Source organism: Botrytis fragariae (genome assembly GCF_013461495.1).
Source record: "Botrytis fragariae strain BVB16 chromosome Unknown tig00000225, whole genome shotgun sequence".
NCBI lineage: Eukaryota > Fungi > Ascomycota > Leotiomycetes > Helotiales > Sclerotiniaceae > Botrytis > Botrytis fragariae.
The window spans coordinates 239,902-263,340 of NW_023501002.1; the positions used below are offsets into that span (position 1 = coordinate 239,902).

The 23,439-nt window shown below is 42.6% G+C and overlaps 7 protein-coding genes across 7 annotated transcripts; 2 read left to right on the forward strand and 5 right to left on the reverse strand.

Moving 5' to 3' along the window:
- Positions 1–564: 564 nt before the first annotated feature.
- On the reverse strand, positions 565–2,380 carry Bfra_011150 (putative aspartic-type endopeptidase protein; the record flags this gene model as incomplete). Its single annotated transcript, XM_037341480.1, has 3 exons — positions 565–980; positions 1,031–2,147; positions 2,198–2,380. The coding sequence occupies 3 exons, from the start codon at positions 2,378–2,380 to the stop codon at positions 565–567; spliced, it is 1,716 nt and encodes a 571-aa protein (XP_037188292.1).
- Positions 2,381–4,774: 2,394 nt separating this feature from the next.
- Positions 4,775–5,809, reverse strand: Bfra_011151 (putative protein prenyltransferase protein; the record flags this gene model as incomplete). Its single annotated transcript, XM_037341481.1, has 1 exon — positions 4,775–5,809. The coding sequence occupies one exon, from the start codon at positions 5,807–5,809 to the stop codon at positions 4,775–4,777; it is 1,035 nt and encodes a 344-aa protein (XP_037188293.1).
- Positions 5,810–6,146: 337 nt separating this feature from the next.
- Positions 6,147–8,750, forward strand: Bfra_011152 (putative chorismate synthase protein; the record flags this gene model as incomplete). The annotated part of the gene is made up of 4 exons (XM_037341482.1): positions 6,147–6,233; positions 6,321–6,507; positions 6,567–6,933; positions 7,715–8,750. The coding sequence occupies 4 exons, from the start codon at positions 6,147–6,149 to the stop codon at positions 8,748–8,750; spliced, it is 1,677 nt and encodes a 558-aa protein (XP_037188294.1).
- Positions 8,751–9,485: 735 nt separating this feature from the next.
- Positions 9,486–11,450, reverse strand: Bfra_011153 (putative golgi matrix protein; the record flags this gene model as incomplete). Its single annotated transcript, XM_037341483.1, has 4 exons — positions 9,486–9,846; positions 9,899–11,112; positions 11,181–11,329; positions 11,405–11,450. 4 exons carry the CDS (start codon positions 11,448–11,450, stop codon positions 9,486–9,488), a joined length of 1,770 nt encoding a protein of 589 aa, XP_037188295.1.
- An 873-nt stretch (positions 11,451–12,323) lies between these two features.
- Positions 12,324–13,545, forward strand: Bfra_011154 (putative catalase protein; the record flags this gene model as incomplete). The annotated part of the gene is made up of 3 exons (XM_037341484.1): positions 12,324–12,495; positions 12,545–12,960; positions 13,018–13,545. The coding sequence occupies 3 exons, from the start codon at positions 12,324–12,326 to the stop codon at positions 13,543–13,545; spliced, it is 1,116 nt and encodes a 371-aa protein (XP_037188296.1).
- A 937-nt stretch (positions 13,546–14,482) lies between these two features.
- Bfra_011155 (putative cytochrome p450 monooxygenase protein) lies at positions 14,483–16,291 on the reverse strand (the record flags this gene model as incomplete). Its single annotated transcript, XM_037341485.1, has 3 exons — positions 14,483–14,953; positions 15,069–15,725; positions 15,761–16,291. 3 exons carry the CDS (start codon positions 16,289–16,291, stop codon positions 14,483–14,485), a joined length of 1,659 nt encoding a protein of 552 aa, XP_037188297.1.
- A 1,508-nt stretch (positions 16,292–17,799) lies between these two features.
- Positions 17,800–20,520, reverse strand: Bfra_011156 (putative tol protein; the record flags this gene model as incomplete). Its single annotated transcript, XM_037341486.1, has 1 exon — positions 17,800–20,520. The coding sequence occupies one exon, from the start codon at positions 20,518–20,520 to the stop codon at positions 17,800–17,802; it is 2,721 nt and encodes a 906-aa protein (XP_037188298.1).
- Positions 20,521–23,439: the final 2,919 nt, after the last annotated feature.

The window sequence follows — 23,439 nt, forward strand, 5'->3', positions numbered from 1 at the left end:
AATTATGGAACAACAACCAAGAAACACTCCACACCCATATCTAAATTACACAATTCCTTAATTCCAAGATTGATTTTGCATTCTCACTTTCGATTAATAGTCGGCTTCTTCAGGATTATCAGACCGTGATCTTTAGACCACAGAGGCCAATCCTCCCGTTCTTACTTCCACATTCATGAACTTTCTTTTAGCGTCTTCCTATTGAAGCCATGCTTTTTTCCACTTGGCATGTGACATACTCGCCCTTTGACAAAAGCATCGGAAAAAAAATTCAGAACATACCTGGGTATCGACGTGTAGTACACACTTCACTCGCAAACAAATCATACAGATTTCATCATGATCAGCATACCCGGAAGAAATCTTGTTCATTTTGAGATCTCTCTATGTAAAATTGACTTATTCAATCCAGTCATTGTAGTACCATAATTGCAGACCCATGCTCCATGTGCTATGCTATGCTATGCCGTACTATGCTGTCCAATTTCTCACAGGAAATGTAAAATCAAGTGCTCCGGATTAATTTCTTTATATTTTTGGAAAGACTTGGGTATCATTTTTTAACTAGAAAAGAAGAGTTGTTGCAATGACAACCAAAGCAGTCATCGAAGAAAAGTAGCTATTGATCTGGTTTCCACTAGAAGTTTGAGTGGCAGTAGCAGTCACAGATGATGACGCCGACACAGTTGTTCCAGGAGACTGAGCGCTAGCTGAGGCTGATGCTTCCGGGAGTAAAGGATTCAAGGTTCCTGTTTGAACAGCAGAAACTACGGAACGTGTGTTAGATAGAGATTCAGAAGTAGAAGTGGTTACTGTGGATCCAGAGCCAGAAAGAACGACGCTAGTAGAATCGACAATGGAAGTGCTAGTTCTATCTACGGGGTCTTGTGTAGTAAGGGAAGGAGTAAGAGTAGAGGTAAGCCCACCAGAAGAAGACGTTGATGTTGCCGAGGATGTAACAGCTTTCTTCTGCGCCAAACCTGAAATTATTAGTACATGTAGCAAAAATTGAGGCATAGAATAAACTTACCGACACGATCTTGATCAACGTCAAACAAGGCATATACGTTCTTGAAGAAAGTATCGCCAATTAACCACGAGTTTGTGTCAACCACAGCCACAGCATAGACATTACTTGTACACACCCCATCCACCGAAGGCCCTACCCAATCTACAGACGAAACATTATATGTAACTCCAGAGAATGTAAAGGAGATAGATGTGGTGGTAGAACATGGCACTGTCCATGTGTTATTGTCTGTGGTAACAGCATCGGGTACAAGTGCATGAAATGCTATCACATCTGTTGGTTGTCCAAAAATATAAGACGTTCCACTATCGAGGTAGCCCAACCTCCCGGTAGTACTAAGTTGAGCATTGCCAACTCCCACGTTATCAAGAGCAAGTGCCCAATGATTTGGACCGTTTTTTGCAACACTTGTATAACTTAAATCACCACTGTATCGTGAAGTATCCGGAGCACCAAAGTTAATCTCTCCAGTATTTGTGCCATCCGAAGCACGGTTCAAGTCCATTCCGAATACATTGGCCTTGAGAGACTTCGAGCTAACAATGGTCTGTAAGAAATTGGGAACCGGACCAGTTTGTTGGGATAAGCCTAGGATGCCGGAGAATGGGAAAGAGTTGAACTGATCACTAGTTTTATTGGCAATTCCTAGAGTTAAAGGAAGACTCATGCCAGCAAAATTGATTGTGTCGGTAGCATATGTTCCAGTAACATGGCCGGATCCGTACGCAATATCCAAATCCATATTGACCGCTTTATAAGTCGAAGAGTCTGCTGCACCGAAGGAAGCACGAGTCTTGCATGCACTAGAGGCACAATCGGGACCCATAACCCAACTTGTTCCAGCCCCTGTATCGAGCAACATCAACAAAGGATCATTCTTGCTCCCTAGTTCCACCTGAGCAAAATATGAAAAGTCAGTTCCGGTCTGCAGGATTCCCGCGCTGTTTGTCTGTGAAGGATTTGCCGCAGTCTGAATCGATAATGATGTATCGTCATATTTCACAAGATTGGATTCACGCTCTTCGACTTTAGTAGCTTTGAGTCCCATTCCAGGGTTGTATTTGCGAATAAGTCGATCTGTCAGCTCGCGAATCTGAACATCTCTGGGTTTATTGGCCTTATAATGAGTTAGCAAAAGCGAATCAAATCGAACCACCTTCAACTTACAGATGGGAGCTTTTGGACAAGCTTGAGAACAGCATTATTTTCACGACTTTTCCCGCTCCTCTTGGATGTATCTGGGAGGGACTTGTATGATTGGTGCCTCCATTCTGGGACAAAAGGGTAAAATGCCGTGGAAAATTGGAAGAGTGCAAATAATGCGAGCAAGACGAAGTTGAAGGACCACATGATTGGTGATAGAATAAAGTATCTCCAGGAAGTGGGGTCTCGAAGTCAGCCAAGGGCCAGGCACACAAGTCGAACTCTCAAGTGATGAATGCCGAATGTAATGCAGAACTTTGAGAAATTGGGTATTTTGTGAAGGTGAATTTCCAACGAGGTATGTAATCAATTGAAGGTGGTAGATCTGAATGCCAGGAGATCTAGACCGTGAATATTTGGTGAAGAAAAAGAGGGTGTCCTCGAGGGGGAATTTGAATCAGGTATTGTCTCTTTGGTACGATCAAATGATTTGAATCGTATCATCCACCGATGGGTGAATTGTGAATTCGAGATGAGCCTGACTGGGAGTACCGGACCCGATGGAATTTTGTTTGATATTAGATATTATGATTGCCGTGTGATAATAGATGTAAAAGATTAAAAATGCCAAGCTGGTCAAAGACAGTGAAGCCGTCAACTGTGCTTGCTACGATTTGAATATGTACGGAAGTGTAGAAGAAGAAAATGAGACAAAAGTCGTGAATGCCAATTGTGAGATCCGTATGGCAGCTTGAAGATAAGAAAAAAAGATGTCCCCTCCAAAGAAGTTGAATATGATCCAATCCTATGAAACACCAAAAGGAAAGCCCGGAATTATGAAGATACTCGGGATGTAGTGAGATAAGGAGGAGGGATATGTAGATATAGAGAGAGGTAGGGGAGGGGAGGAGAGAGTTTAAAAAGGAAGTGTGAAGTATGAAAGTAGGAAAGAAGAGGTTGCATTGCTTGGCCTTGGCTTGCTTGATTTGCTCTTTTGATTTGTTACTTGATTGCTCTTGAGCACCAGGAATTGCATATTTAAAAATCCAAAGGTTGCATCAAAAATGAATCAATGTGGAGGGAGCTCTTGCTACTCTTACTAGCGTCTGTTCCTGGTGGGAAACTGGAGGCTAAAGTCCAATTAGGTTAAGCTTATTTATTGATTTGGCGATCATTAATCTCTGCTGCTCCGATTAGTTCCAGCATTTAACTGATCCAAGACCCTTTCATGTGCTTTCCTCCCCTTTGCACGCTTTTGGTCTCTTTTTAATCTTTCTTTTAATCAGGGGTCAAAGATCTACTTGCTCAAGAGACTGAGATACTCAGAAGCTAAGGACATACTTTATTGTGAGTGGTTGCCAACCGCATCTGTGGCCTTCAAAACTGCATTGACAGTCTAGGGCCTCGGCTGAATCAATCCACTTCAACCCACCGAGCCACCCAGATATCGTCCCATGTTGTTGATATACAGACCTAAGTATGTATGATATCGTCATCATCAGCGATTAGTCCTCTTCAAAATGAGGGGGAAAGAGAACTAACTGGCTCATAATCACTCTTGGATGTTACAGCTCGGGAAAGAATGAAGTGGGTGAATCGAATGAGTGGGATAGGAGGTCGATGCGATAAGAATGCACATTCTAGACAGAGTTTTGATTGTTGATATTTACCAAAGTACATGCCCACCTCCCTCCCTACCTACCTAGGCATTGGCGCTTTTTGCGTTTACGTATTGCTAAATACAGCCAAAAACACATCTCCCACCACCAGGTATCTAGGTTAGTCATTTCAATGCAACTCTATAGCCAATTTTGGATACTAATACATAAAAGTCAATTCCATTAAGCCAATCACAATTTCCTGAACAATGGGATTTTTCTAAATTACGACGACTTCGCTGTCTGTGCTGAACGCCACATTAAGTATCTGAGAGAAGACCCATGGAAATCTTGAGATGCCACTCGAGATTCGAGACTGTTCTAACTTTTTAGTTGGTGATATACCTTTTTCAATTAACGAACCGTCTGAACTCTGAAACATAGACTCTGATCTCTCACGAGTCACTACGAGACTACTTCGATTGTAATCATGACCCTCTCTCGAGCCTCTACGGGCCTTACCGTGAGCGAAAAAGACGTTCCTTTCTTGGCCACGCAATTGTCTTGACTCCTTGTCATATCAATATTTCTTTTTCGTATGTTGGCAGAAACCAGCCGAATTAGATGTCGCTACTGCAAAAAGCCATGTTCGTGTTGCACCCGTGGCGCAAACCAGTCCGTTCGGATCTTGGTGGCGCTGTGAATCCCCCAGAAATGTTTCGATGCAGGGGCCCCTATTTTGGAATATTTTGATGAGTATGTTAACGGTCTCAATTGTTGGGAAATTCTCGACGTCTTCCAATATGGGTTCTTTGGTGTTAAGTTGTTTCTAACAAAACAACAATCATAAATAGTCAATCACCTTTCTATCCTTCTACTCGACTAGAAGGTCTGAGATCTAACCGAACATTGAGAAATCTCCGTACGGGTTTGATTTGGGTGGACAAACGGCTGGTAAAGAGGCACATTGCATTAAGATGTCTTACACTGAATTCTTGAAACGTTATGTCTTGATAGAATGAGGCGGCATGTTTTGCCCATATTCCAGATACCATTCATGCGCAGATTGACTTATTCGTTGATCTTTAGCATCATCCGAGGACTCTTTGAAATCTTCCAAGGTCTGTAAAAATGCGAATCTACACTTATCTGTTACGTTTCCAGATGCCGCCAAAGTCCTAAGAAACACCCATAAAGACTCCTCTTTCCACTTCAATGAAATTGCCATTCCAAGAACTTCTTCACATATCAAGGATTTTCGGTCAATCGGAGACGTCGCCGTTAAAAAGGTAGGAGAAGATAGACAGGATAATAGGAAAGACCACCCTGAGATATCTCCTGGATGCCCCAAACACCATTTCTTTACATTATATATTATTGTGAGGTAGGTCGTTTCATCACCTTCCACCGATTCCATCAACCACCTCATGTGAGACCATGCGTAGTAATTCCGAGGATGCCTCTCAGCTGCCACCATAACAACTGATGTAAGGTCCCTAGATACATCCAGAGGCAGATCCTTGGATTGACGAAACTCAAGAAGCCATCTCCTATGGCTCCATAGCGTCGGTGACTTCGTATGACGATTGAGGTGGGACGTCAAGAGACTGTCAACAAAACGTAACTCGCTCTTTACCTCCAATCCCAGCTCAAATATAGTCTTCTTTCGAATACTTTGTACAAGTCTTTTTCGAGCGTTACACGCGGTTAAATGTTCCGGATCTGTGAGAAGAATGATCGAAGTAGCATCCCGAATTTCCTTTGAATAATTGGGGCCCAAATCTTTAAAGTTGAAGAACACTTTCCGTGCAATAACAAATGCTTGGATGAGTTTGATTTTAGGTATACCAACACTGTTCTCGAGGACTACCGTATTGTCATTCTCCGGTAATTGGCCTTTCCCAAGAAGCTCAAAGTCTATCAGTTCGTGTCCGAGAGAAAAATAAGGATCAAATACTTTCACGATATCGTCGTAGACTTTTTGAAAATCGCTAGCATTTAAAGATGCAATAGTATCTTTATCCAGTGCTCGTGACATGATGTTGAACGCTGGGGTGGCGGTAAATGTGTGAAGTCATTCAAATAACACTCATCTGGCTCACACAATCTATTGGTTGAATGGACTTGAAGATTATGACATCCAAAAGGAATGCTCGTTCACTGTCGTGGAGAAGGTACTCTGGTGGTTCCAGAAATAGTTTCCATTCTCGTGATGACCTCAACATGGTCCGAGCTTCTGAAGCTTCCGTACAAATTACAATGAGTCGAGTATAACAGCCCACCACCGGACGGACACGACACAGTTCCGACAACTACATTTTCGGGAAGCTTTCGAAGAAAGGAGCAGTCGGTTTCGACTACATAACTTTGGAAACATGCCGTCTCTTCTCTTTACATGTTTTCTTGTCCAGTTACTCATCCACCTCGTCAATACTTTTGGTGCAGATGCGATCAATAATATAGTAAGCTCTCCAATCCTTAATATTTATCCTTACCAAGTTCCCTTACAATTCAATCCTCCTCTCACAAAATCATCTAACAAATCCTAGCTATGGAATCTCTACAATATGTTCCCAACACCAACATCGCAGTCCGCGGGCGAGCAAAAGAAATTGAAGCGAGAATTCATGAAAGTTCGTCATGAAATGAATGCTACGAGTAGTCAAGATGAATTTGCCAAATGGGCGAAATTGCGCAGACAGCATGACAAGTTATTTGACCAGTTGGAGAAATCCAGTACGTCTTTATATACCTACAAACTTCAACAAGTAGCTCAAATCTAACATCGCCCACAGAATCCTCTCTCGATTCCACCAAATCTACTTTTGATTCCTCGGTTTCTACACTCCGCTGGTTGGGCACGAATGGTCTACGAATGTTGTTACAATTCTGGTTCTCAAAGCAAGCCATGTTCTGGTTGCCCAAAGGATGGTTCCCTTATTACGCGGAGTGGTTGTTGAGTTTCCCCAGAGCACCACTGGGAAGCATCAGTATACAAGCATGGACACTTGCATGCGCAGCTGTGATTTTGTTGGTCAGTGATGCTTTGGTTGCAGTGGTCGCGTTAGTTTTGGGAACACAAACTGGTGCAAAGGCGAAGAAGATGGAGGAGCCCATGAAGGCTGGCGGCCAAGGTGCAGAGAAGCCTGGCAAGAAAGAGTTGTGAGGGTTCCAGCTCTTGATACGTGTATATATCTTTACGAACGCAATGTTGTACGAATATTTCTACATTTTTACGAAACACGAGAATATGATAAACAGAATGTCTCTCAACAATTAAGACGCAAAGATCCTCATAGCTAACGCTGAGATCATGCAACACGAGTGAGATGACTCTTGGCAGAGTACTTGGGGCTTAATCTGGGCATACTTTTTGACTGTGAGAGACCATTGAGAAATAGGTCGCCAAAGCTTCGAAAGTGCCACTACATGTGCATCAAATTAATACTATACCTAAGCATTTCAAGAAGAGACATTGCAATTCGAAAAAAGTGAGCGCATACAAGAGAACAGAATCATATTCTCATGCGCAAATACGTTGCTCATATTCCAAACAGCTTATGCTTGAGTTTGGCTGATTTGTGATTGATTGTTAAGATTCAGAAAATGAAAATTTCAAGAATTTATTTATGCGGAATTATTTTGAGACCCCACACTAATGGAAGCGCTAAAGACACACTAACTATATGCAGCCACCGCCTTTATCATTGTTTCATGGCAGAATACCTTTGATTGTCTTATCGCGAACGTGTTCTGAAGAAATCGATTCAAACTGCCAAATCTATGATACTGTTGACAAGTTGAGCTTCGCACATATATTATGGTGGGAATATCGTTTGGGACGTATGTACTATTCTCGCCTCTTGTCTCTCATTTATATTGTCGTGGGCCTGCAATTCGCAGACCAGCAGACTCACAGATTCACAAACTAACTCATCCACAGTATCAAGTCCATCGTAATATTCTTCGGACCATTGATTCTACCCAAAGCAATCGGTTACTATCGATCGCAACGCGCAGCTCCTCAAGCCCACGGTCTTACAGTTCGATCCGTTCCTCCAAATGTATCTCGCGCGCTCACGATTCTCTTCATAACCTCTCTCGCTTTCCTCATCAAAACCTTCCCTACTTTTACCACCCCCTCGCTCTTCACACTCACCCAGTCTCGTCTACAAATTCCAACCGATGTCCTCTTTACCCGTCTCCAGACCTTACGCCCCACCGGTCTTACTCCCACCGACGAAATCCTCAAAAATGCATTTACAAGTAAAGAGTCACGACTCTTGTATCTAAAATACGGTCCAGATACCATGATAAACTGTCTCTTCTGCAACCCTGAAGATCCTCCATCTTACCTACTCTACTCGCTCGTGAGTATCGTCATACCACATCTTTTTAATCTCTGCGTTCTGGCTCTCGCTACCAGTACCCTCTTTATTGGCAAAGAAGCAAACATCTGGCGCGGAAAGGCTACCACTCTCGCTGGCGCAATCGCCATCCTCGATATCTATTTCGTCACACAATACAAACATACGAATAATGCCACTGCGCTGAGACTTGAGGAAATCGATCACTTTTACTGGAATATGCAACTTTATCGCAATATAGCATTAGCAGCATTAGATGGGCTCGTCGGTTGGCTTCTCTATTTATCTTCTACAAACCGAGCATTCCTCACTTCACCTACGACAGCGGAAAAAATAGAAGCTGCAACGAGAATTATAGACCAGGCGAGAGGGAAATTAAATGGGGTAGCATTAATGCGTAACACGACGGTGAGAGATAAAGATCTGAGGGGGAAAGTAAACGAATATTGGGTGAGAGAAGCGAATGTTATGTCAGAGGTGTTAGAGACTAGGGAGGTAGTGGACGGTGTTAGAAACGCATTGAAGGGGAGAGTTGATCTGGTTGCGGTACAGAGGGATGCGGATGCCTTTGCGGAGGCTGTTCTTGGAGGTGTAGGGAAGGTGGTTATGTAATTTTATGGTGTTTTTTGTACACGCCGATACATCCTCAATATTTGTATAGTTTGGATTTTTATCAATACAATTTCTTGGTCGGAAACCCCTCTTCAGTGCGGAGAAGCTAGATGTCATGAGCATAAGTTATAATCCAGAAGCTCGTCTATTTTCAGACTCCACTTACTACATACCCCCCTTTCGATTCAAAATCAGCAGTTTACCCCCCTTACAACAGACAATTTGAAGAGCCGGAGTCAAATCCGTGACGCTAGTGCAATTTAATGCTCGATCGTATCCTGAAGATTCCTCCCTTCGCTCCCCGAGAGAAATGGCTAGATATCGCTGAAAATGATACTGATCCCGATGTACCAATTCATATGCCTCCAACCCCTTCGTGAGAGGGCTGATCATCATCCCACTACAAAGTATACATCACTAGAACAAGATATAAATCTCATATACGAGTAACGCAATCAAGAAACCCAATATTAAAATTTCTCTCGCACACAAAATCTTTTGGTGCTAACAAGCCCACCAAGACCCTATATGATATGAAGTGTTACTTGCCAAAACGAAATAAGATAAAGATTCCATGAGCAACGCCATGAAAAAGAACCTCGTAGCACAATAAACAGAAGGCATGAAAAACCATGACAACACCCATTATCACACCCAGTGAAACGCCCTCGCAATGTAGCTAATATACACCTCAATCTATTTCACAAATTACAAAGCCCCTACCTTCCCGGGATCCTATTTTGTTGCGAGAGTAGCTGAGCTACTCACGCTTTCACTTCTACTATCTTTAACACTTCCTTCTTCGGCGCTCTTCTCTAGAAATCCTGTCCAAAGTTCTGATAGAGATTCCTTTTGAGAGTTTGAGGGCTCGGTAAAGAATTCTGTGGATAATGATGGTGTGCTTGGTGTTCGGTGAAAGGGTGACATCGGTAAGCGTAAGCTATTACTCGAAGCACCTGGCCTTGCTAAACCGGCTTGTTCTTTTTGTTCATCTGTCCAGTTCAATAATGAAGCAATGACTTGTAGTACTTGAAATTTCTTCGGATCCGAACGATCCAATGAGAGGAAATGTAAAAAGTGGTTCGTGACAACTTGTCTACATTTTATTAGTTCCAAATTCGAATTCGTGATGTGGGGGTGTAACATACCTATCAACATTGTCCTCTACCTTCGACTTTTTAATAAATCTCAATGCTTTCGTGAGGTGATCATTAATAACAATGGCTTCATGACGAAGTTTGCCGATCAACAAATTCTTTTCCTTGACTTCCTTTTCGAATGGTAGAAGTCGATTCAATTCCGTTTGGAGAGCTTCTTTCGAAGTTTCAGCCTCCACGCATCTAGAATCCGACTCCTGAACGATCTTTTTCAAGGATTGAAGTTGCTCATCATAACTTTCGACCATCTCTCGAAGTTCTCGTCTTCGAGTCTCTTGAATTTCCTGCAAAGCTCGTTGTAATCCATCGACCGCTTGAGAATGGCTATCACGTTCGGCGACCGTGGTTTCGTATGCTTCTTTTTGAGCAGAAAATTGTTCTTCCATATCAGAAACTCTACTCTCCAGGTTCTCTCGTATAGATCTCTCTTCCATAGCCAAAACTTCCCAATCCCCCATGGCTTCTTTTGCAGCATCGGCTTCCTCTTTGAGATGTTTAGCTTGTTGAAGCAAATCTTCCCTTTCATGGACCCAATTCTGTTGTGATAAATTATTACGATTCCGCATGCTTGAAACTTCTTTGGACGATTCGTTCAATTCATTTCGTAATTTGGATACCTCGTCCTCCAATCCTTGAATAGTACTTTGAAATGATTCCACTTGTGATTCCAAGTCTTCGATTTTCTCATTGGCCTCCGCCAATTCCTCTTTATCTGCCTTCAATCGTTCCCCCAAAGTAGTTTTGATCGTATTGACGCGTGTGAGTAATGTATGATATTGGGATTCCCAGTTTTCTCTCGAAGATTCAGTCTCCTCCAATTCTGCTCGGACTGTAGAAATTTCCTCCTCATGTTGACTCTTGAGTGCGGTGATCTCATTTTTGTATTTTTCTTCGACAGAGGATAGATTTTCGGAGTATTGGCCCTTGGCTGTTGAATCTTCTTCCGTGTGCTTGCCCTGTATATCCTCAAGGGATCTTCGTAGTTGTTCAACTTCAGCGCGCAATGCCTGACGTTCCGCCGTCATTGCTTCCAGTCGAGCACTCGAGTCCAATTCATCTGATCCATTGCTTTCCGAGGTCCCTTCCTCCTTCCCGGCGCTAGATTGGGTTGGCGCAATGGCGTGGCCATTACCCGCGGAGTCAATTTTGCGCCCATTCGTTTGCGAATCTATGCTTGATGGAAATTGGGCGTCCTTTGGAGTATTCTGTCGAGATTTGTCAGAATGCGCTTATGTTTGCTATATAGTGAGTTGTGAACAGGTGTCACTCGTACCACAGTTGACTGCCCGGAATCCTCTGGATTCCCATCTTCTTCTTCTGCTACGTTTACTGTGAGATCGTTCACTTGATCTTGAATTTGGGGTATGTCTCCATTTGATTTCGATTTGGCATTCTTCTTCTTCTTATTGCTCTTCTTCTTCGCTATTATTTTGTCAGTGTTTGTTCTTATAGCGTGAGCTTCCCCACCATAACAGCGATGTACAAGGGCAAACGAACCTGGAGAAGTAACATTAGAAGAATCCGTAGGAGCTGTGGCTGACATGATTTGATAATAGGAACAGATTTGATAATAAACAAGAAAACTTTCTCTCTTGGACAAATCGCAATTGAATTATTGTCGAGGCTGTGAACCTTTGAACATTGCTAGGTAGTGTTCTCCAATTATGGCACAGTATATGTTTAGCCCGAAGTCTTAGAGCTGCGTAATGGTACGCTTTAGGGTCGAAGAAGTTACCGTATTCGTACATACATTTCCATCGGTTTTATGTTAACCCTGTTTTTGTATTGACGGAGGATCAGACCCCATCCGCATCAATTGCAACTCATTCACCATGTTCATCTACTATTGTTCCCGTGTATGTGTTTGATGAAAGCCAATGTGCTACTATGATATTGAAAGAAGGCATTTGTCTAGACAAAAGCAAGTGCCACATTGAAACCTAGGTACATATGTCAAGAACAAGGGCACAAGTCAAAATACCATTCATCCGAGTCTATTAGTCTCTAGGCCCACGGAATGATTTGAGATACTTGCATATAGGATAACTACTACAAACCTAAATCACGGTTCTTATACCTGTGGTAGATCTTCAAATGCGGGGATGGGAGAGCTATATTCTATAGTCATAGAATTGTTCTCCAATTACCAATCATCTTCTTTGATTTGATGTTTATATCACCGACTAAGGTTAGTCTGTAAATAACTATCCAAATTGATGCAAGACGATTATGGTGTTGAAAGGAATGGGCTATTCTAATATCTACCCCGCCCATTCAGCCATTCAAGCGAATGGTCACTTGGTATATAAAGCTCATTAAAGTATCCTCAAATGATCTATGAAACTTCAAGCATATATCAACATCTCTTCTTATCCATACTCCTAGTAGTCAATCTTCAACCTCACTTTCTTACAGCATGGGCTCCATTGAATCAGAGGGACTGAAATCCCGCAATTATATCAAATGGGATGCTTCAGGAGTTGAGGTTATCCCTCCCAATGAACAAGAAGACATAAAAGCCATTGCAGACCAGATCAATGCCATACAAAAAGCTCAATTTAATGCCCATCGTCATTGCTTTGGAGGTAGTACTTCTTAACTCTTGGGTCGAAATAAAAATACTAACATCATCAAAAGGAACACATGCAAGAACTCAAGGACTAGTTAAGGGTGAACTAGTTGTTGGAGATTTACCTCCACATCTTGCGCAAAGCATGTTCTCTCGACCAAACACATATCCAATCGTCATGCGATATAGTACCGAACCTGGTGATCCAGCTCTCGACGATCGTATTCCACAACCCCGAGGTCTAGGAATGAAGGTTTTCAATGTTGATGGTGAAAGATTTGATGGGAAAGAGTTGAGCACACAGGATATCGAATTTAATAGTACTCCTGCATTGGATCTTGCAGATGCAAAGACGACAAAAGAAATCATTGATCTTAGAATCAAGTACGGAGGAGACAAGGCTGAGTTATACAAGCATTTAGAAGCTCGCAAAGATACGGCATTACAAAAAGCTCGTGATGAAGTCCGGAATACTCACCTCGAGGTATATCTTTACATTATCTAGTCACCCTACATAACCCAATTACTGACATACAACTAGTCAACACGACAGTATTCGCAAACTGCTTATAGATTCGGTGACTATGTTGTTAAATACTGCCTAGTTCCATCTTCAGAGACTCAAAAAAAGCTATATGAAGAGACGGTCAAACCAGATGCCCATCCGGATAATATTCTCAGTGAATGGCTCAAAGAGTTTCACACAAACCACGACGCAGAATATCTCTTCCAAGTCCAACTTCTAGAGAATCTCGAAGACCAACCTGTGGAATATGCCGGTAAGGTCTGGGATCCCGAAAAGTATCCATGGCAAACAGTCGCCACTCTCAAGATCCCTAAGCAAGATAGCTTTATAGCCGCTAGAAAGACGTTCTGGGAAGATCATATGAGATTAGATCCATGGCATGGACTTAAGAGTTTTCAACCTCTTGGATCACCAAATAGATTGAGAAAAGTTGTCTATCCTGCTAGTAGCTCCTTTCGTCGTAAGATGAATGGAAGACAAGAATTGGATGTTAATAACATCGATTCAATCCCAGATGGAGGTTGGGTTATTGGGGTGTTGTGAGCGTTGAATGAATCATACATGGAATATAGTTTGGAATACGGATATTAGTAATGATGAATACAATATGAGCAATTGCTGTCAGAGAACCTTTCACAACCTGTAAACTTAGCTCTCTTTCGTCTAATTTGATCATCTATAAGTCCATCCAATTGCCCCTTTGAATCCTCGTCGCTTCCATCCCAAAATCTCACCCTTCATCCTCAGGCACCAGGCACCACATTACCTAATCACGATCAAAACGCACAGACCTCTATTCTAATCTACCATAAAATCCTTCACCTCAGCTCAACTTCTTTTCTTTTCTCTTTACATATAACCACAGCATCCGTTGTCAGCCCTACCTGTACCAATCCAAGTTTACTTGGATGAGTTCAGGTAGGATTGTAGTAGGGACTTTTTTTCACAAGACCCAGGTACTGAAATGGATAGCTCAGAGAAAAGAACGCTTCAAAATCCTGATTATTGTCTATGCTCGATGGACTTTTCAGGTTCGCTTTGTGTCTACATTCTGTGAAGAGGAAGGGTGAACTATTAGGGGGGCGTGATTGCAGATGAAGAGACGAACGTGGGAGGGGGAAGAGATGGAAGAGGGAGGGGTTTTAGAGGTAGTGTAGGTAGCAGCAATGAATACACGTTTTTATACCAGAGCCATGTAATTTTTTCATATTCATAATATTCATCCACATCGCGCTCTTCAAGTATTTGAAGAGAACTTAAATGGTAAAGTACATGAAGCCCAATTAGTCCGCTATTCAATATCTCATCGTTGATGATAAATCCAGAGCCAGCTAGTCCAAAGGTAATGCCTCGTCTTTCACACATCCTCAAATAGAGCTTTTATTCATCGTCTCAAGATGAATACCTCTAGCAACGATCATATTGTAAACCACAGCCATCTTCCCATTGAAACTTCAATAATGAACCAGACTAGTGTCCGTTATCTCCCAGCCCATTTCAATCCCACACTCTTCGGATCAAACATTTCATGCAACATATGTCTCTCATGATCAACCACCAAACTACTCTTCCATGCCCTCTCTCTTGCCTGCTCACATGTCTCCCCATCCTTCGGGACAACCTCAACTTTCCAGTCTTTGAACAACGCAGCTAATACAGCAACAAGTTCTACCTGTGCAAATTTCTTACCAGGACATACTCGTTGACCCCATGCAAAAGGCATGAAATGATCCGAAGTATCCCCTTCGACTTTTTCCTGGTCAAAATCTTGCGTGTTAGGACTTTTAGTGGGTGTGGAGGTAGACGACATGCTGATGAACCGGCTAGGATTCCAGGCAAGAGGATTAGAACCCCAGTATTTTGGGTACGCGTGAAGAGCGGGTATAGAACAGTGGGCGGTTGTATGCGGTGGAAGAACATAAGTTTGACCATTAACTTTGAGAGGTATTTCCTATGAACCAGTAATTTTTACGAGTTGAGATCTGGGGTGACAAATACGGAGAGTTTCGAACTGCTGTTTGTGAGTATACTTTATTCTTCTGGAAGTCGAAAGTCAAGGGACTTACAACAACTGCTCTACAGCGCTTTAATTGAAAGTATGTTTCGTATTTGCAGGATTCTACACTCGCACCTGTGGGCAGATAATAGTTTATCTCTTCAGAAACCCAATCTTGGGTGTCGGGGTTGGCAGCAAGATGGATAAGTAAGCTGGTGAGCACAATTGCCGTTGTATCATTACCAGCAAAAGTGTAGACGAAAAGATTACTTAAGATCTCTTTTTTCGTAAGTGTCATCTTTCTCCCTCTATCCGATGTTTGGTCCGTGATTGTAATATCTGTATCCAATTCTTCACTCTCCTCGCGAGCTTTCACTAGACGTGCTACTAAATGCCTGTTTTCAAAGTCTCCACGTGCAAGATGCTCTTTTTCTTTATTCATCAAACCGAAGATATAGGAGCGGAAGCCATCCATCGCTCTGGCTGCATTTTTAAATAATCGAGGTGTCCACCAAGCTTTTAGAACTTCTTCTCCGAAGACGAAAATCTGGATGATGGATGACAGAATCGTGGATAGACATTCTCGATACTGATACGACTTATCGTTCTTATGAGCATCTGGCTTCTCAATCTCCTGGCCTTCGAATGGATACACTTCGTTGAACATTGCAGCTGCAAGAACATTGAGCGTAAAATTCTTAGTATCCAAATGTGTCGATCGAACTGGCTGTTTCGCCTGTTCAGTCCAATACTTCAACATACCTTCGCTTGAGCTAACGACTGTTCCCACACCAGCTCATTGTTCTTTTCCGTAACTGTCACTGTCGTCATCTTCCGATGAGCTTGCCACTCCGCATCATCCACCGTAGACAAATTCCGTCCATAAACATCCAAAACAGCCATTTCCTCCATATTCCTCCTGAACTCTCTTTTCCTCGTCAGAACATCATAGATAGTTTTAGCATCAGTAACACAAAGTTGCATACCCGCCGGATGAACCACTAGAAATGCATCGCCGTAATCAACGAAGATTTGGGCTCGCTCATTGGCTTCCCAGCCGTGAGAATAGATGCATGTGAAGTTTTCAGATGTAATACCCAGTCGTTGACAGAGTCGGATAATGGAACTACCATAGAAAAGCCAGATGGAATTCATGGGCGATACATAACGAATGAGGTAGGGAAGACCTGTTGCGCGGGCTTTAGCACGGTTGGTAGCTAGGGTTTGAGCTGACCAGATGATGAGTCCAACTGGGAGAGCGAGAAACGTTGCAACTGTGGTAAGTAGCAACATGGTGCAGCTACTCGAGAGTCCCAGTGACAGGAACGGATGAAACGCCATTTTCATTTTGATAGAAGAATATCAATGAAGAAAGTCGAAGAAGTATGGGTCTATAAGTTTGCCAAAGAGAAAGAATTCGGCAAAGAAACCCCATCTATCCCTAAGACACAGCCCCAAGCATAATTCCTTTGGACAGTATCGGGTCCATGCTGTCATCACAGTGAATTCTCGAAGCGAATGAAAGCTGAGGAATTGAGAATAATCACATGAATTTGAGCAGTAATTGTGTGGAGCCCATACAAACAATGGTGGGAGAAAGTACGTACATACATACCCATTCTCGCTTGTACGTACTATCTTGGCAATACTGATCAATAGCGAGGTCCTTTTCTCGTTTCAATGAAAATAGCTTGGCAAGAATCAAGTGTTGTGAATCGGATATTGCTAAGTTGATGCGGTCGTGAGAACATAAACTTTTGGCTTTATGAGGTGTTAGGAATTTAACATTTCCACAGACGTGTGCCATTGAGTGGCTGTCTTGAATCCCTCCTATTTTAGGAATATGAGAGCATCCTACTGCAATCTCTTACCCTTGTGTCCTCTATTGCTGTTCTGTAGTAATTTCCGCTCTTTTCCCTTTAAAAACATCTAGCCTTTCTTTCCTTCACTAATTGACATGTGAATATCACTAGTGTGGTACACTTTGACACTTAGCTGTCCAAGAAACGACTGCTCGTCAGGACAGACCTCTCACCTCGAAAGCGAAAGGTTGGGAGTTTATCACTCCTCCTCTCTTGCAGAGACTTCTAGTCTCTTATCTAGACCCAGCTATCTGGAACAATATAAGAGATGCTATTATATAATGCAGTACTTCCCTACCTATACCATACTTTTGAAGTGATACGCTCCTATATCTGACTCCAGGTAAGACGAGACTCTAATGTGCACAATTGCATGAAGCTATGTAAGCCGCATCGGGTCACCCTTCTAAGGCTTGTCGACGGCAAGATCAAGTAGCAGCTTGAAGTGAGCCGGCCAAATGCTAGAGTGATAGTCCTACTAGATCGAGTTCTTGGGTATCGTTACAGTATGGTTCAGTATTCTACACTCCAGGTTTTATAGTCCGTCTACATCTACACCTATCAAGGTCTCAAATAGAACTGTTGAGTTATACCTTATAATCACATGTTTAGTGTTCTCTGCAATATCTGTCATTGTCGATCTTGAATGTTGAGGTCAGGGGAATAGAAGACTTGTTTGTGTGCTGCAAGACTTTCATCGTATTGACATTCAATAGCCACCCCCACCCCCTTCATTGAACTATAGAAACTATAGGAAATCATGAACTATGAAACTTCCTGAACAAAAACGTTGCGGCGTAAATATCAAGAGCATAACAACAATAAAAACTCAGTAAGAAATCCGGAGATCAAGATGAAAAACAAACTCAAAGTGCACCCTAGAAACTTCATAACTAAACCACACATGTGCATGCAGTCTGTCGTAATTTCATCGTATTTTCATACAATAGAAATTGTATACCACGTAATTCCATCTTCGCCCACATCAGTGGAAATATAATCCTTTTCGGAAGGGAGGGTACCGTCATCTTCCAGCAGACCCAGTTCCTCAAATTGCTCATCTTGGGCAAGATTCATGGCTCGACAAATTAATTCGTATCCAGCTCTTCCTTCGAAGATGGTGAAAGCACCTAGACGCTCATATTGCCCATTTTCTTGATCGGTATGTCTCAGCAAGAGCCCCTCAATTTGCGGACAATCGTTCGCATCAATTACCTCCGAGATACCAATAGGTAGTATTAAAATCGAATTACAGCAGCGTTTCGGGCCACAATCTTTGTGATCCCAATTGATATAAAAAGGACTAATTGAGATTTTACCAAGTGGTATTCCAACATACTGGTCAAATGGTGTTTCTCTCTCACAAAATGTCATAAACTTTGTGCGCAGTTCTAAAGTTCCGCTTTTGACACCTCCAAATGGATCATCATTGTCTTCAAGAGTTGTCATAACATTAGTGACGTGAATAAATGATTTGCGGAGCACTTTTTTATCATCAGGCATATGGACTCTTCCCTTTGCTGCAACCCATGACCAGGATGGGGCTTGACAAGTTCTTTCTCTTGAGGGTTCTGCAAGATTTTTGTCCATATACCAGCACATTTGCTCTTTAATGCGAGATTGCCACAGTCCTGCAAAGTACTTGTCACCAGTTCTATTCTGGAGTTGTCGTGCCACGCCACCTATTGCAATCAAACGATCGCTCTCGTTTGTTAAGGAACAATTAGTGTATACTCTGATGATATTGCTCCATGATTGGAGTTCTTGCCTAGGTAAATATAAGTAGTCGTTACATACAGCTTCCGGTAATGTATCAGGAAAAGTCTCACAAGCTTGTTTAGTTCTGCATTCCCAAAAGATTTGAGATTTAGTAAAATGTAATGTCCGTGAGGCTAGTATTCGCTCTTGTACAGCCCAGGCGCGTTTTGTCAAGGCCGCGCCAGAGATATTATTGGCATAGAACCGCCAGTCTGCAATGCTACAGACCTTCTTCTGATGGTTTGAGTTCACTTCGACCTTATGCGCTCCTATTTTTCTCAGATCTCGTCCAAACAGGCAACCAATGGTACCATCGGGAGCAGCTGTGGCTGCAATATTCAAACTTGAAAGTCCATAAACAATAGCCATTCGAGAAGCTTCTTTACTCCAGTCCTCGGGGTCACCTTGTATTATGCATAATGAATCAATCCATAGCCATGAGAAACCTAAGACTCTCGCGATATCAATCGCATCGCGAAAAGTTTTGCATAGCTTGTCATGGGGAATCTTTTTCATAAAAGCTTGTAGGTTATCCTTTTGGAGTCGCAACACTTCCACCTGTCCCCAGCAATGACTTAAAGTTGCGTACTGCGAGCAGTTCTCATTGGCAGATATACATAGACGAACCTCTTGACAGTCAATTTTGATCAGTCTGGTAGGTAGAGCAGAAGCTTCTTGTTGTTGTCTACAAGCACTGTGACTTAAACGGCATTCTCGAAGCCATGCCCGCACAAGGTCTGTAGATTCTTTAGTACAGCCTAATTGCAAGCTTTCCCAACCATTCTGTTCAAAACTTCTATTAGTATAATACTCGGGTTTCCAATGTTCAGAATCAAAAAAATCATCAAGCAACAGTTTCGCAAGAGCCGACATTACACTCCGACGACCATCGTCGACCCACTGGAAATCAAGCAATATATACCACAATTTTCGTCTCTCAGGGCGATTTTCGCCGCTGCGCATTTGACCAACGTTGGTAAGTCTCATGCGGTAGGGCTTCAGTTGATCAAGAGGCAAGTGATTGCCGCCCTCATGAGCACGAGAATTGGAATTATCCCTCTTGCTGTATAGTATACTCAAAAAAAGAGCACACAAAGAACATCCGCCAGACGCCGATGCTTCCATATCAGACACGGTATCATGATGCGCAGATACTAGATTAACATCATCCGTACATGTCTTGGATAATAAGTTATAGACGTCGGACCAAGTATCGAAGAACACCCTACAGAATTTGCACAAGTCGGGATTCAAAACCTCGGCCGTGGTCGCGTTCATGTTTTTCTCACTCTCCATTTTCTCTTCAGCGACTTGGGGATCTTCAATTGGCCATCGTACGAACTGCGGAACATTGATCTCAGATCTAGAAAGGAAGTCTGAATAATCTGAATTGCAATCGTCCGAACTTTCTTCTTCTTCACTCTCTTCACGTTCCACCAAGGGGATCTCATCATTATGTTTGCCCACATCCACATCACCATCAAAAGTGACATTGTAGCCATCCGAGTCGTCTGAAACATGTATTTCGATACTTTCGTTTCCCTCGTTCCCACGAAATGCCTCTTCTCTCAACTCATCAGTGTCGTTTTTGACACCAGAATCCTGGTCAGGATAGTAGCCCGAATCGTTCGTTGTAGGGTCATCATTTGATTCGCCATCAATATCCAGATTTTCATCCAGATTTTTGCCATCAACCTCCACAAACAATTCAGCATTCCCCCGCTCCTGAGCTTCACAAACATCACCCACTTCTACACTATCCGTCCCAATAGCATCCGACGACAATCTTCCCATTGCATCAGATTCCACCGCTCCCAATTCCAATCCCAACTCTCTTATATCCACAATCTCATCATCATCACCATCACTATCAACTCCAGATCTCTTTTCCGCCAAAGACATAATTCACAAAAGATATCTGGTGAACACAACAAAGTGAGCAGGCTGAAAAGGTGGGGCAACAGCGATTACCAAGGATCATGATATCTCTCCTGCATGCTTACATACCTAGCACCTACCTATTAAGCAGTCACGTTATAGTTCAGGTGACCACATCTCTCTCTCATACTCGTGATCGCAATTCTGAAGTGTGATTAAAGCCGTATACTTATATGTAGGTACCTAGTATGTATGATCAAACACATTACAAACTTTGTCTTTCGATACCTAAAAGAGAACTGGAGTATAGAGACGACTACCTCTCTCTTCCGTACTCGTGGTCGCAATCCCAAAGCTTCAATCGAAACGCACTCAAAGCTGCATACTTACATATACAACTAATTGTGTTACAAAGACAACCACATACACATGTCTCTCTTATACCTTCACAATCATAGTTGCAACCCTAATTTCTCAATAGAAACCCGAGATGAGTTCGAAGCTGCATGCTCAATGTCATTGCTCATGCACAACCAATCATATTCCAATTCCTGATCCTCGGGGCTGAAATAAGAATTTGAGCATAGAGATAGAGATTCCTACCCACCCACAAATATACATACACCTCTCTCACACCCTCATCAAGCTCGCAATCCTAAACCCTCAATAGAGAAAACCACTTAGAGAAACCTCGTCTAGATATCGACAAGTCGTGTTATATAATAGGAAATGTCTGCGCTTATGATCACTATATCACCAAACGCAGCGGTTAAAAACTCACCTCCTCCTCCTCTCCCCAAACCTAAAAGAAACCTCTAAATCCTTTTGAGTTTAGAAGAATCCTCAACCTATCTAATCTTCAAGAGAGCTGTCTATAATCTTTCCTTGAGAAAAGAATATAACATGTATAAAATACAATCAATCAATCCCATTTTACTCTATAATTCGAGAGTTCATCAAATCTTATTTTCTCTTCCTCTTTTTCGTTCAACGTAAAACTTACCATCTTCTCGAAGAAAAAATTAAAACTTCCTAAACTGTCTGACTTATCAAAAATTCTCACCATTCCTATTCTTTATTAGAGGAGAGAAGAGGAGGGAAGTTTTCAAATGCTAGCCACAGGATATAACCCTCGAGATGATTCTCCATGAGCAAAGAAACGTAGATTAGATGAGTGAAAGATTCCAGGTCCAGAGTCCACACTTACCTAGTTTAAAATCTTGGATGTCATTATAAAATCTGGACATGTCATATATTTCTATACATGTATGGCATCTTCAACTTTGTATACCTACCTACCACCCCTAGCTGTGAGTGAATCCCCACTACAACCACAACCACAGCCCTAGTCCCAACCCCCAGTCCAAGTCCAAGTCCAGGTCCAAACATCCACAGCGTGATATTTGAAAATACTTCCAAGTACCTGCCTACCTACCTATTGTCAACTACCTATAGCAAAAAGAAGGACTCATAGGTACCTACCTCATTCCTACCAATCTCTAAATCTTATTTCCGGGCTTGACTCCCAAAGATCACACTCCCTCTCCCTTCTCCTCCCTCTCCTCTCCCTCTTCTCTCCCTTTTCCTCCCTTTTCCTCCCTTCTCCTCCCTCTCCTCCTCCTCCTCCCTTCTCATCCCTCTCCTCTTCTTCTCCCTCCCCCTCAACACATTCAAAAAAAATTCCGATCCATAGATCCAACTCTCTCAATCTCTCTCAGTCTCTCTCCCCTCTCCCAACCTCAATCTCCCATTACCTTCCACTCCATCCCCTTCCAAATTTTCCATCCTCAAAAATTACTTTCCCAATGCTCCAATGCTCCAATTCTCCAATTCCCCATCTTCGCATCGCCGTATATCCCCTCCCCCCATCACCCCTCCTCCCAAAAAGCATCTCAAGACTCAAGACTCAAGACTCAACATCCAAGCCCCAAACCCAGATACACCGCAATCACTTCTCACACCCACTTCTCACACCCACTTCTCACACAGCCCTACCTATCCTCATCCACCCATCCACGCTATGCTAGTCCCATCCGCTTGCCCACCACATCATCGCAACATTACAATACCACGATATTCGGATATATAGAAACGCACACAAATACATTTCCCATCTCCCATCTCGCTCCCTAATATGACGGTGTACTATCCCTAGAATCGTATATCGTGCATAGAGGTCTCTGCGTTTGTCTCGACAATACACGTAATATACATAGTCTTGCAATCAGCTTGCTCCGATCCAATGCTCAAAGTATTTACTGATACTTTCCTCCTGGAGGTTACCACTCTACTTCAAACGTTATTTTCTCCTCTTTCCCCATCTCCTTTCCTTGGGTGTCATCTCTTTCCGCAGTCTCACAGTAAACATCTCGATTCCCGTAATTGATAGAACAATCAACTACAGTTGCAATCACTTTGTACCTACATATACAATTTCCCTCCCCCTATACATCCCATCTAGGCTCCAGTCTCCAAGTTTCGTCTCCCCAATTCCATCTCCAAGCTACAAAAGCACACATACACCTAATCACCAGACCAGAATCAAGTAGCACCACACTAGGTAGCCGTCATCAAACCCCCACCTCAGATCTTTCTCAAGTCTCAGCCTGTATACCTCACAGCCCCCACCGTACGTACGCCTCATAGATTTTCAAAAGATGAATCAAAAGAAAAACCTCAATCGTCAAAGTCGTCACGTCACTATTTACCAAGCAACCGGATTTCGATCACCCGCTTCCGTCTTCCGTCATGTGAAACATATACATACTTCTTTCCTATATCTTATCCGCAAGTTCCGATGGATCATATGCAGGGCGCCGGTGTGGCTTTGTGAGTTCGCCTCATTTATTTCTATTTCTCGGACCCCTGAATTTGTGACTTGTGATTTGGCCCCGCGTTTAGAAGTAGATATTTGAGAAAAAGGGAAGAGAGGAAGAAAGCAAT